At 64.1% G+C, this 11,553-nt stretch overlaps 1 protein-coding gene and 1 non-coding gene across 2 annotated transcripts; one reads left to right on the forward strand and one right to left on the reverse strand.

Annotated features, from left to right (window-relative positions):
* Positions 1-1,158: 1,158 nt before the first annotated feature.
* Positions 1,159-8,096, reverse strand: WRAP53 (WD repeat containing antisense to TP53; the record flags this gene model as incomplete). Its single annotated transcript, XM_054398910.1, has 10 exons — positions 7,939-8,096; positions 7,432-7,530; positions 6,974-7,082; positions 5,343-5,431; positions 4,357-4,447; positions 3,727-3,859; positions 2,912-3,120; positions 2,196-2,299; positions 1,708-1,851; positions 1,159-1,299 (listed from the first exon to the last, which is right to left on the reverse strand). Coding segments are annotated over exons 1-10 (1,277 nt in total), but the record flags the coding sequence as incomplete, so codon positions are not given.
* A 1,320-nt stretch (positions 8,097-9,416) lies between these two features.
* On the forward strand, positions 9,417-9,498 carry TRNAL-UAG (transfer RNA leucine (anticodon UAG)). The gene has a single exon. It is a non-coding gene; the product is annotated as a tRNA-Leu (tRNA).
* Positions 9,499-11,553: the final 2,055 nt, after the last annotated feature.

Consider the following 11,553-nt stretch of genomic DNA (forward strand, 5'->3'; position numbering starts at 1 on the left):
GGGGCAGCACCCCTGGGGGGGTGTGGGGTGGGGGAGGGGAGGAGTGATGAGGACCACTATAAATATGAATATAAATATATATATAGCCCCGGGGGGGGGAGGGGGGGTGGGCACCTTCCTGGGCACCCCCCCTGACCCAAGACCCCTCCCCCACACACCTCCCCCCACTTTGGGGACCCCCCCCAAAAAAAAGCCCCTCCCCCAACCTCCCCTCCCCCCCCCTAGCCCTGGGCTCTTGTTAACCACAGCAGAATAAAACCTGGACCTTGGCTATGGCAATGCCAGTGCTTGGCACCTGGGGGGGAGGGCAGCAAGGTGGGCATGGGGGGGGGGGGGTCTGGGAGGGGAACCTTGTGGCTGGCACCAGCCAGGCCATGCCAGCAGCCCCCAGTGAGGTGACCAAAGGCCTTTAATGCAGCTGGCACGGGGGGCAGGGGGGCACAACAGTGGCACTGGGACCCTGCCACCACCCCCCAGTGCCACCCCCAGCATGGCACCGTGGCTGGCACCAGGGGGGTGACAACCTGAGGCCTCCAGAGAGGTGACAATTGGTGCCCATGGGGCAGGTGGCACCAGGGGAGGGTTGGTGACAGTCACAGTCCCTGGGAGGAGCCACAAGTGGTGTCCCCAGGGGGTGACAATCAGCAGCCAAGGTCCAGGTGTGCTCAGGGGGGTGACAATCAGTGCCACCAGGCCAGGTGTCCCCAGGGGGGTGACAACCTGTGTCCATGGTCCAGGTGTCCTCAGGGAGGTGACAATCAGCAGCCATGGCCCAGGTGTCCTCAGGGGGGGGTGACATTTGGTGTCCTCGGCCCCAGAGTCCCCAGGGAGGTGACAGTGTCCCCAGGGGGGTGACAATCAGTGCCCCCAGCTGCAGTGTCCTCAGGGGGGTGACACTCAGTGTCCTCAGGGGGGTGACAATCAGTGTCCCCAGCTGCAGTGTCCCCAGGGGGGTGACACTCAGTGTCCCCAGGGGGCTGCCACTCGGTGTCCCCAGGGGGGTGACACTCAATGTCCCCAGGGGGGTGACACTCAGTGTCCTCAGGGGGCTGCCACTCAGTGTCCCCAGCTGCAGTGTCCCCAGGGGGGTGCCACTCGGTGTCCCCACTCCAGGTGTCCCCACTCCAGGTGTCCCCAGGCCAGCTGCCAGGTCCCCACCACCAGAGCTGGAGCCGATTGTCCCCTCCCGGGGGTGCCCCCTGCTGGCCGTCGCTGTCGCTGTCGCTGTCCCCGGCCCAGGGGGTGGGGAACAGCCTCTGGCCCGAGGCCGTGGCCAGCAGGGGGAGCCCTGGGTGCAGGCTGCCGAGGAGGAGCACCGCGGCCAGGGGTTACTGGGAGGCTACTGGGAGCGCTGGGAGGCTACTGGGAGCGCTGGGAGGGTAGCTTCCCAGAGCTCCCAGTTCCCTCCCAGGGCTCCCAGTATGCTCCCAGTACCCTCCCAGTGCTCCAAGTACCTTCCCAGTTCCCTCCCAGTGCTCCCAGTTCCATCCCAGTACCCTCCCATTTCCCTCCCAGTGCTCCCGGTATGCTCCCAGTGCTCCCAATTCCCTCCCAGTACTCCCAGTTCCCTCCCAGTATGCTCCCACTTCCCTCTCAGTATGCTCCCAGTTCCCTCCCACTGCTCCCAGTTCCCTCCCACTTCCCTCCCACTGCTCCCAGTTCCCTCCCAGTCCCCTCCCAGTGCTCCCAGTCCCCTCCCAGTGCCACCTGGTGCCGTTGATGCAGTCGTGCAGTGCCCGGAAGCGGAGGGTTGGGGGCAGCAGGGGAGGGTCCCCCGGACCGGGGGGGCTCAGAGTGTCCCAGAGGCTGAGGAAGCCTTCGGTGTCCCCTGCCAGCAGGAACCTCCCCGACCTGTGCCTCCCAGTACACACCAGTAACGACCAGTAAGAACCAGTACACACCAGTAACCCCCCCCCCAGTAACCTCCCAGTGCTCCCAGTAACACCCAGTGACCACCACCCCCCTCCCAGAGACTCCCAACCCCCTCCTAGGATCCCTCCTCTCAGGGCTCAGCCTCTCCCAGTCTGTCCCAGTACACACCAGTAAGAACCAGTACATACCAGTAAGAACCAGTAACCCCCCCCAGGGGCCCCCAGTGCCCTCCCAGTGCTCCCAGTTTCCTCTTCCAGGCTCCCAGTCCCTCCCAGTCCCGTCCCAGAGCTCCCAGTCCCTCCCAGCCCCCCCGGGTCACTGACGGGTCGAGGTCAAAGGTCAGGCGCTGGTTGGTGGTCACTTTGCGCTCGGCGGCCAGCAGGGGGCGCTCAGGGCGCCGCAGGTCCCAGCAGCGAATGTGAGTGTCCTGGGGGCGGGGCCGGGCTCAGGCCTCTGCCCCTGGCCCCGCCCACTTCCGGCCGAAGCCACGCCCCCGGATCCCTAAGCCACAGCAGAGGCCAGGAACCTCCCAGTACCTCCCAGTACCTCCCAGTGCCCTCCCAGTACCTCCCAGTGCCTCCCAGTCCCTCCCAGTACCTCCCAGTGCCTCCCAGTGCCCTCCCAGTACCTCCCAGTGCCTCCCAGTGCCTCCCAGTGCCCTCCCAGTGCGCTCCCAGTACCTCCCAGTGCCTCCCAGTGCCCTCCCAGTCCCTTCCAGTGCCTCCCAGTCCCTCCCAGTGCCCTCCCAGTCCCTCCCAGTGCCTTCCAGTCCCTCCCAGTGCCTCCCAGTGACCTCCCAGTGCCTCCCAATGACCTCCCAGTGCCTCCCAGTACCTCCCAGTGCCCTCCCAGTTCCTCCCAGTGCCCTCCCAGTGCATCCCAGTGACCTCCCAGTACCTCTCAGTGACCTCCCAGTGCCTCCCAGTATGCTCCCAGTAACCTCCCAGTATGCTCCCAGTGACCTCCCAGTATGCTCCCAGTTCCTTCCCAGTGCGCCCAGTCCCCTCCCAGTCCCCTCCCAGTCCCCTCCCAGTCCCACCTTGCGCCCCCCAGCGTACAGGAGGTTGCCGTCGGGGCTGAAGCGCAGGTGGGTGGGGCCCGCGGGGAGGCGTGGCCAGAACGCCAGGGCCCCGCCCCCCTTCAGCGGGTACAGCGCCAGGCTCCGCCCATAGGAGCCGGCAGCCACCAGCGATTGGCTGGGGCTCACCGCCAGGCAGCCAATCAGGCCGCGCTGGCCCTGCCCGCCCCCTGCCGGGGTGAGGGGGGGGCAGAGAGTGAGGCCACGCCCACATCCGCTAGGCCACGCCCCCTCCCCCGCAGCCCAGGAACCTCCCAAACCTCCTTCCACTGCCTCCAAACCTCCTCCCAGTGCCCCTCCCCAGTGCCTCCCAGTGCCCCCAAACCTCTTCCCAGTGCCCTCCCAGTGCCTCCCAGTGCCCCCAAACCTCCTCCCAGTGCTCCCAGTGCCCTCCCAGTGCCTCCCAGTGCCCCCAAACCTCCTCCCAGTGCTCCCAGTGCCCTCCCAGTGCCTCCCAGGGCCTCCCAACCTCCTCCCAGTGCCCTCCCAGTGCCCCCAAACCTCCTCCCAGTGCTCCCAGTGCCCTCCCAGTGCCTCCCAACCTCCTCCCAGTGCCTTCCCAGTCCCTCCCAACCTCCTCCCAGTGCCTCCCAGTCCCTTCCAGTCCCCTCCCAATGCCTTCCCAGTGCCCCCAGTCCCCTCCCAGTGCCTCCCAACACCCTCCCCAACCTCCCAGTTTCCCTCCCACTGACCCCACTGCCCTCCCAGTGCTCCCAAACCTCCTCCCAGTGCCTCCAGTGCCCTCCCAGTGCCCTCCCAGTACTCCCAGTGCTCACGGTGCAGCTGCCACTGGTGGCACTGGCGCCCAGGCCGCTCCGTGGGGAAGATCCTGAGGGATCCATCGAAGCCTCCCAGCAGCTGGGAGCCATCAGGGGTGAAGGCCAAGGAGTGGGGAGCCACCAGCTCCTCCTGCACCAGCAGTGTTACTGGGAGGCACTGGGAGGGAAACCGGGGGGACTGGGAGGCACTGGGAGGGGATTGGGAGGGACTGGGAGGGGATTTGGAGGGACTGGGAGGGACTGGGAAGAGGTTGGAAGGGACTGGGAGGGACTGGGAGGGGAACTGGGGGGACTGGGAGGGCACTGGGGGATACTGGGAGTGTACTGGGGGACACTGGGGCATACTGGGAGGGTACTGGGTGTGTAGGGGGTGATACTGGGGGATACTGGGAGGGTAGTGGGAGTGTAGTGGGTGATACTGGGGGATACTGGGAGGGTACTGGTGGATACTGGGGCATACTGGGAGGGTACTGGGGGATACTGGGGGATACTGGGAGGGCACTGGGGGGTACTGGGAGGGCTCTGGAGGGTACTGGGAGGGCTCTGGGGGGTACTGGGGGGTACTGGGAGGGCTCTGGGGGGTACTGGGGGATACTGGGAGGGCTCTGGGGGGTACTGGGCCATCACCAGGTGGGTGTAGGCTCGGAAGGAGCCTCTCAGGGTCCCATCGAAGGCATCCCAGAGGTGCACAGGGTTGTCCCTGCTGCTGGAGGCCACCCTGACCAGTATAGACCAGTATAGGCCAGTAAGAACCAGTACAGACCAGTAAGAACCAGTCAGAGTCAACAACCACCCCAGGAACTCCCAGTAAGCTTCCCACAGCCCTCCCAGTAACACCCAGTACCCCCCCCAACTGTTCCCAAGCCCCTCTGCTAAGGCCCCAAGGCTCTCCCAGTTCATCCCAGTATAGACCAGTAAGAACCAATAGCCTCCCAGTCTGCTCCCAATGGCTCCCAGTCCCTTCCAGTCTGCTCCCAGTGCCCCAAACCCTCCACCCAGTGCCCTCCCAGTCTGCTCCCAGTGCCCCCAGACCTCCTCCCAGTGCCTCCCATCCCCTCCCAGTCTGCTCCCAGTACCCCAAAACCTCCTCCCAGTACCTTCCATCCCCTCCCAGTCTGCTCCCAGTACCCCAAAACCTCCTCCCAGTGCCTCCCATCCCCTCCCAGTCTGCTCCCAGTACCCCAAAACCTCCTCCCAGTGCCTCCCATCCCCTCCCAGTCTGCTCCCAGTACCCTAAAACCTCCTCCCAGTGCCTCCCATCCCCTCCCTGCCTGTTCCCAGTACCCCAAAACCTCCTCCCAGTCCCTTCCACCCCCTCCCAGTCTGCTCCCAGTATCCCAAAACCTCCTCCCAGTGCCTCCCATCACCTCCCAGTCTGCTCCCAGTATCCCAAAACCTCCTCCCAGTGCCTCCCATCCCCTCCCTGTCTGTTCCCAGTACCCCAAAACCTCCTCCCAGTCCCTTCCACCCCCTCCCAGTCTGCTCCCAGTACCTCCCATTCCCCTCCCAGTCTGCTCCCAGTGGCCCCAGACCTCCTCCCAGTCCCTTCCAGCCTTCTCCCAGTGCCCCTAAACCTCCTCCCAGTGGCTCCCAGTGGCTCCCAGTTCACTCACAGGCAGGTGTGGGGCTGGTTGGAGTCCATCAGTGGGAACCAGGTGAAGTCATAAATGGAGTCCCCCTCAGGCAGCCTCAGTGCTGGGGCCTGCCCCATAGCGACCCAAAAGTGACCCATAGGGACCCATAGGGACCCACAGAGACCCATAGAAACCAACAGGGACCCATAGGGACCCCTAGGGACCCACAGAGACCAACAGGGACCCATAGAGATCAATAGAGATCCATAGAGACCATAAGACCCATAGAGATCCATAAGTGACCCACAGGAACCCATAGGGACCCATAGGGACCCATAAAAACCAACAGGGACCCCTAGGGACCCCTAGGGACCCACAGAGACCAACAGGGACCCATAGGGACCAACAGGGACCCATAGGGACCCATAGAAACCAACAGGGACCCATAGGGACCCCTAGGGACCCACAGAGACCAACAGGGACCCATAGGGACCCATAGAAACCAACAGGGACCCATAGGGACCCCTAGGGACCCACAGAGACCCATAGGGACCCATAGGGACCCATAGAAACCAACAGGGACCCATAGGGACCCATAGGGACCCACAGAGACCCATAGGGACCCATAGGGACCCATAGAAACCAACAGGGACCCATAGGGACCCCTAGGGACCCACAGAGACCAACAGGGACCCATAGAGATCAATAGAGATCCATAGAGACCATAAGATCCATAGAGATCCATAAGTGACCCACAGGAACCCATAGGGACCCACAGAGACCCTCAGGGACCCCTAGGGACCCATAGAGACCCATAGAGACCAACAGGGAGTCATAGGGACCCATAGACACCCACAGAGCCCTATAGGGACCCATATGGACCCACAGAGCCCTATAGGGACCCCTATGGGCCCACCGAGCCCTATAGGGACCCACAGAGCCCCACAGACACCCACAGAGCCCTATAGGGACCCATAGAGACCAACAGGGACCCCTAGGGACCCATAGAGCCCCATAGACACCCACAGAGCCCTATAGGGACCCATAGGGACCCACAGAGCTCCATAGGGACCCATAGAGCCCTATAGGGACCCACATGGACCCACAGAGCTCTATAGGGACCCATAGAGCCCCACAGACATCCACAGAACCCTATAGGGACCCATAGAGCCCCATAGACACCCACAGAGCCCTATAGGGACCCATATGGACTTACAGAGCTCTATAGGGACCCATAGAGCCCCACAGACACCCATAGAGCCCTATAGGGACCCATAGAGCTCTATAGGGACCCATAGAGCCCTATAGGAACCCATAGAGCCCTATAGGAACCCATATGGACTCACAGAGCTCTATAGGGACCCATAGAGCCCCACAGACACCCATAGAGCCCTATAGGGACCCATAGAGCTCTATAGGGACCCATAGAGCCCCATAGACACCCATAGAGCCCTATAGGAACCCATATGGACTCACAGAGCTCTATAGGGACCCATAGAGCCCCACAGACACCCATAGAGCCCTATAGGAACCCATAGAGCCCCATAGCCATAGACACCCATAGAGCCCTATAGGGACTCACAGAGCTCTATAGGGACCCACAGAGAGCCCCAGAGCCCCCTAGTGACCCACCCCCAACCCCCAGCTGCCAGTGGCCTCCCAGTACCCACCAGTTCAGGCAGGGGCAGCCCGCTGGGGGGCGCTGGGGGCGAGGGGAGGTCGAAGATCCGCAGGACGTTGTCATCGCTGCAGGTCAGCACGCAGGAGCCGTCGGGGGCCCTGGGGACAGGGGGCACTGGGAGCACTGGGAGGGCACTGGGAGGGGGCTGGAAGGGACTGGGAGGCACTGGGGGGAGGTTTGGGGGCACCGGGAGGGCACTGGGAGGCACTGGGAAGAGGTTTGGGGGGCACTGGGAGGGGCACTGGGAGGCACTGGGAGGCATTGTGAGGCACTGGGATTACCCTCTCCATCCCTCTGGGGTCCTGAACACCCCAGTAAGGGTCACTGGGAGGCACTGGGAGGCAGTGGGAGCACTGGGAGGCACTGGGAGGGACTGGGAGCACTGGGGGGGGCACTGGGAGGGGCACTGGGAGCACTGGGAGGCACTGGGGGGGAGGGGTCTCTCACCACTTGCAGCCCCTCAGGAAGTTCTGGGCTCTGTGGGCGAATTCCTGCCGTGCCCCCCACACGGGCCGGGGGGGGCCCCCAAAATCGAAAGGGGGAATCCTGGGGGTGGGAGGGGGAGGGGCATCAGGCCACACCCCCTCAAGCCCCACCCACTCCCTCAAGCCCTGCCCCCTCCCAGTCTCCCAAAGGAGGTCTCAGGCCCCAGAGGCTCTGTTAGACCACGCCCACGAACTCCAAACCCCGCCCACACATCGAGCCACGCCCACTCCATTTAATTGGCCACTGAGAATTCTCCCCGCCCAGGGCCCCACCCCCCGCCCCGTAGGCCACGCCCTCAACCCTTAAGCTCCTCCCATCAGATCCGAGCCCTCCCACTCCTCTTTTGATTGGACACTCGGCTCCCGTAGACTCCGCCCACCCCGACAGGCCACGCCCACTCCCCCATCACGCCCTGCGCACCACTCCAGACCCCCCCCCTCACCTCCCCCCCATCCCTTTCCCCCTCACCTCCATTCCTCCAATCCGGGCTCCGGCTCCGGGCTGTCCCCACGTGGGAGGGGAAGCTCCGCGGGCTCTGGGGGCGTGCCCAGGGGCGTGCCCAGAGCCTCAGGCCCCGCCCCTTGCCTGTCCCGCTCGGCGTCGGCGCGCGCGCTGGGCGCCGCCATGACAGCGCCGAGGATCCGACTCCTCCCCTCCACCCCCACCTCCCTCCGCCTTCCCGGCGTGCTCTGCGCGGGGGCGGGGACAGAGCAAGGAAGGGGCGGGGACAGGCGGGGTGGCGGGAAAGGGGGCGCGCGGCCGGGGGTGCCTCCCAGTCCCTTCCCAGTGCTCCCAATAACCTCCCGGCGGCTCCCAGTCACCTCCCAGTGCTCCCAGTACCTTCCCACTGCTCCCAGTGCCCCCAGCAGCAGCCCCCCCAATGCTCCCAGTACCCTCCCAGTGCCCCCAGTACCTTCCCACTGCTCCCAGTGCCCCTAGCAGCACCCCTCCTAATGCTCCCAGTACCCTCCCAGTGATCCCAAGTACCTTCCCAGTGCTCCCAGTGCTGCCAGCAGCACCCCTCCTAATGCTCCCAGTACCTTCCCAGTACTCCCAGTGCCCCCAGCAGCACCCCTCCCAGTGCTCCCAGTACCTTCCCAGTGCCCCCAGCAGCACCCCTCCTAATGCTCCCAGTACTTTCCCACTGCTCCCAGTGCCCCCAGCAGCACCCCTCCTAATGCTCCCAGTACCTTCCCAGTGCCCCCAGCAGCACCCCTCCTAATGCTCCCAGTACCTTCCCAGTGCTCCCAGTGCCCCCAGCAGCACCCCCCCTAATGCTCCCAGTACCTTCCCAGTGCCCCCAGCAGCACCCCTCCTAATGCTCCCAGTACCTTCCCAGTGCCCCCAGCAGCACCCTCCTAATGCTCCCAGTACCTTCCCAGTGCCCCCAGCAGCACCCCTCCTAATGCTCCCAGTACCTTCCCAGTGCTCCCAGCAGCACCCCTCCTAATGCTCCCAGTACCTTCCCACTGCTCCCAGCAGCACCCCTCCTAATGCTCCCAGTACCTTCCCAGTGCTCCCAGTGGCCCCAGCAGCACCCCTCCTAATGCTCCCAGTACCTTCCCAGTGCCCCCAGCAGCACCCCTCCTAATGCTCCCAGTACCTTCCAGTGCCCCCAGCAGCACCCCTCCTAATGCTCCCAGTACCCTCCCAGTGCTCCCAGTACCTTCCCAGTGCTCCCAGTGCCCCCAGCAGCACCCCTCCTAATGCTCCCAGTACCTTCCCAGTGCTCCCAGTGGCCCCAGCAGCACCCCTCCTAATGCTCCCAGTACCTTCCCAGTGCTCCCAGTAACCACTCTCCGGTACCCCCAGTATCTCCCCAATCACCTCCCTCGTTGCCTGCGGGAGGGGCGGGACCCAGCACCACCCTAGGCCCCACCCCCTCCTCCCCGTGCCCCGCCCCCCGAGGGGGGCCGCAAGGTCTTGGCTCCCCCCCCGCCGCCGGCGGTAGCGTGGCCGAGCGGTCTAAGGCGCTGGATTTAGGCTCCAGTCCCCGCGGGGACGTGGGTTCGAATCCCACCGCTGCCACATGGAGCACCACACCTCCACCTTTTACAACCCCGACCCACACCTTTTTTCCACCTTGCCCCCATTCCCTCCTCCTTTTTTCCATCCCCCTCAACCCTCCTTTGTTCACCCTAAACCACCCCTTTCTAGACCACTCACACCCCCTTTTGCACCTCCTTTTTCCACCTGACCGCACCCACCCCGCGGGAGCCCTGCAGGGGCAGAGTTTGGAGCTCTACAGGGGCAGAGTTTGGAGACCTGCAGGGGCAGAGTTTGGAGCCCTGCAGGGGCAGAGTTTGGAGCCCTGCAGGGGCAGTGTGGAGCTCTACAGGGGCAGAGTTTGGAGCCCTGCAGGGGCAGTTTGGAGCTCTACAGGGGCAGAGTTTGGAGCCCTGCAGGGGCAGTTTGGAGCTCTACAGGGGCAGAGTTTGGAGCCCTGCAGTGGCAGTTTGGAGCTCTACAGGGGCAGAGTTTGGAGCCCTGCAGGGGCAGTTTGGAGCCCTGCAGGGGCAGAGTTTGGAGCCCTGCAGGGGCAGAGTTTGGAGCCCTGCAGGAGCAGAGTTTGGAGCCCTGCAGGGGCAGTTTGGAGCTCTACAGGAGCAGAGATTGGAGCCCTGCAGGGGCAGTTTGGAGCTCTACAGGAGCAGAGTTTGGAGCCCTGCAGGGGCAGTTTGGAGCCCTGCAGGGGCAGAGTTTGGAGCCCTGCAGGGGCAGAGTTTGGAGCCCTGCAGGGGCAGAGTTTGGAGCTCTACAGGGGCAGAGTTTGGAGCCCTGCAGGGGCAGTTTGGAGCCCTGCAGGGGCGAGTTTGGAGCTCTACAGGGGCAGAGTTTGGAGCCCTGCAGGGGCAGTTTGGAGCTCTACAGGGGCAGTTTGGAGCTCTACAGGGGCAGAGTTTGGAGCCCTGCAGGGGCAGAGTTTGGAGCTCTACAGGGGCAGAGTTTGGAGCCCTGCAGGGGCAGTTTGGAGCTCTACAGGGGCAGAGTTTGGAGCTCTACAGGAGCAGAGTTTGGAGCCCTGCAGGGGCAGAGTTTGGAGCCCTGCAGGGGCAGTTTGGAGCTCTACAGGGGCAGAGTTTGGAGCCCTGCAGGGGCAGTTTGGAGCCCTGCAGGGGCAGAGTTTGGAGCCCTGCAGGGACAGAGTTTGGAGCTCTACAGGGGCAGAGTTTGGAGCCCTGCAGGGGCAGTTTGGAGCCCTGCAGGGGCAGAGTTTGGAGCCCTGCAGGGACAGAGTTTGGAGCTCTACAGGGGCAGAGTTTGGAGCCCTGCAGGGGCAGTTTGGAGCCCTGCAGGGGCAGTTTGGAGCTCTACAGGGGCAGAGTTTGGAGCCCTGCAGGGGCAGTTTGGAGCTCTACAGGGGCAGAGTTTGGAGCTCTACAGGGGCAGAGTTTGGAGCCCTGCAGGGGCAGTTTGGAGCCCTGCAGGGGCAGTTTGGAGCTCTACAGGGGCAGAGTTTGGAGCCCTGCAGGGGCAGTTTGGAGCTCTACAGGGGCAGAGTTTGGAGCCCTGCAGGGGCAGAGTTTGGAGCTCTACAGGGGCAGTTTGGAGCTCTACAGGGGCAGAGTTTGGAGCTCTACAGGGGCAGAGTTTGGAGCCCTGCAGGGGCAGTTTGGAGCTCTACAGGGGCAGAGTTTGGAGCTCTACAGGGGCAGAGTTTGGAGCCCTGCAGGGGCAGAGTTTGGAGCCCTGCAGGGGCAGTTTGGAGCCCTGCAGGGGCAGAGTTTGGAGCCCTGCAGGGGCAGAGTTTGGAGCTCTACAGGGGCAGAGTTTGGAGCCCTGCAGGGGCAGTTTGGAGCCTGCAGGGGCAGTTTGGAGCTCTACAGGGGCAGAGTTTGGAGCCCTGCAGGGGCAGTTTGGAGCTCTACAGGGGCAGAGTTTGGAGCCCTGCAGGGGCAGAGTTTGGAGCCCTGCAGGGGCAGTTTGGAGCTCTACAGGGGCAGAGTTTGGAGCTCTGCAGGGGCAGTTTGGAGCTCTACTGGGGCAGAGTTTGGAGCCCTGCAGGGGCAGAGTTTGGAGCTCTACAGGGGCAGAGTTTGGAGCTCTACAGGGGCAGAGTTTGGAGCCCTGCAGGGGCAGAGT

The sequence above is a fragment of the Indicator indicator genome, unplaced genomic scaffold (genome assembly GCF_027791375.1).
Source record: "Indicator indicator isolate 239-I01 unplaced genomic scaffold, UM_Iind_1.1 iindUn_scaffold_178, whole genome shotgun sequence".
NCBI classification, from domain to species: domain Eukaryota; kingdom Metazoa; phylum Chordata; class Aves; order Piciformes; family Indicatoridae; genus Indicator; species Indicator indicator.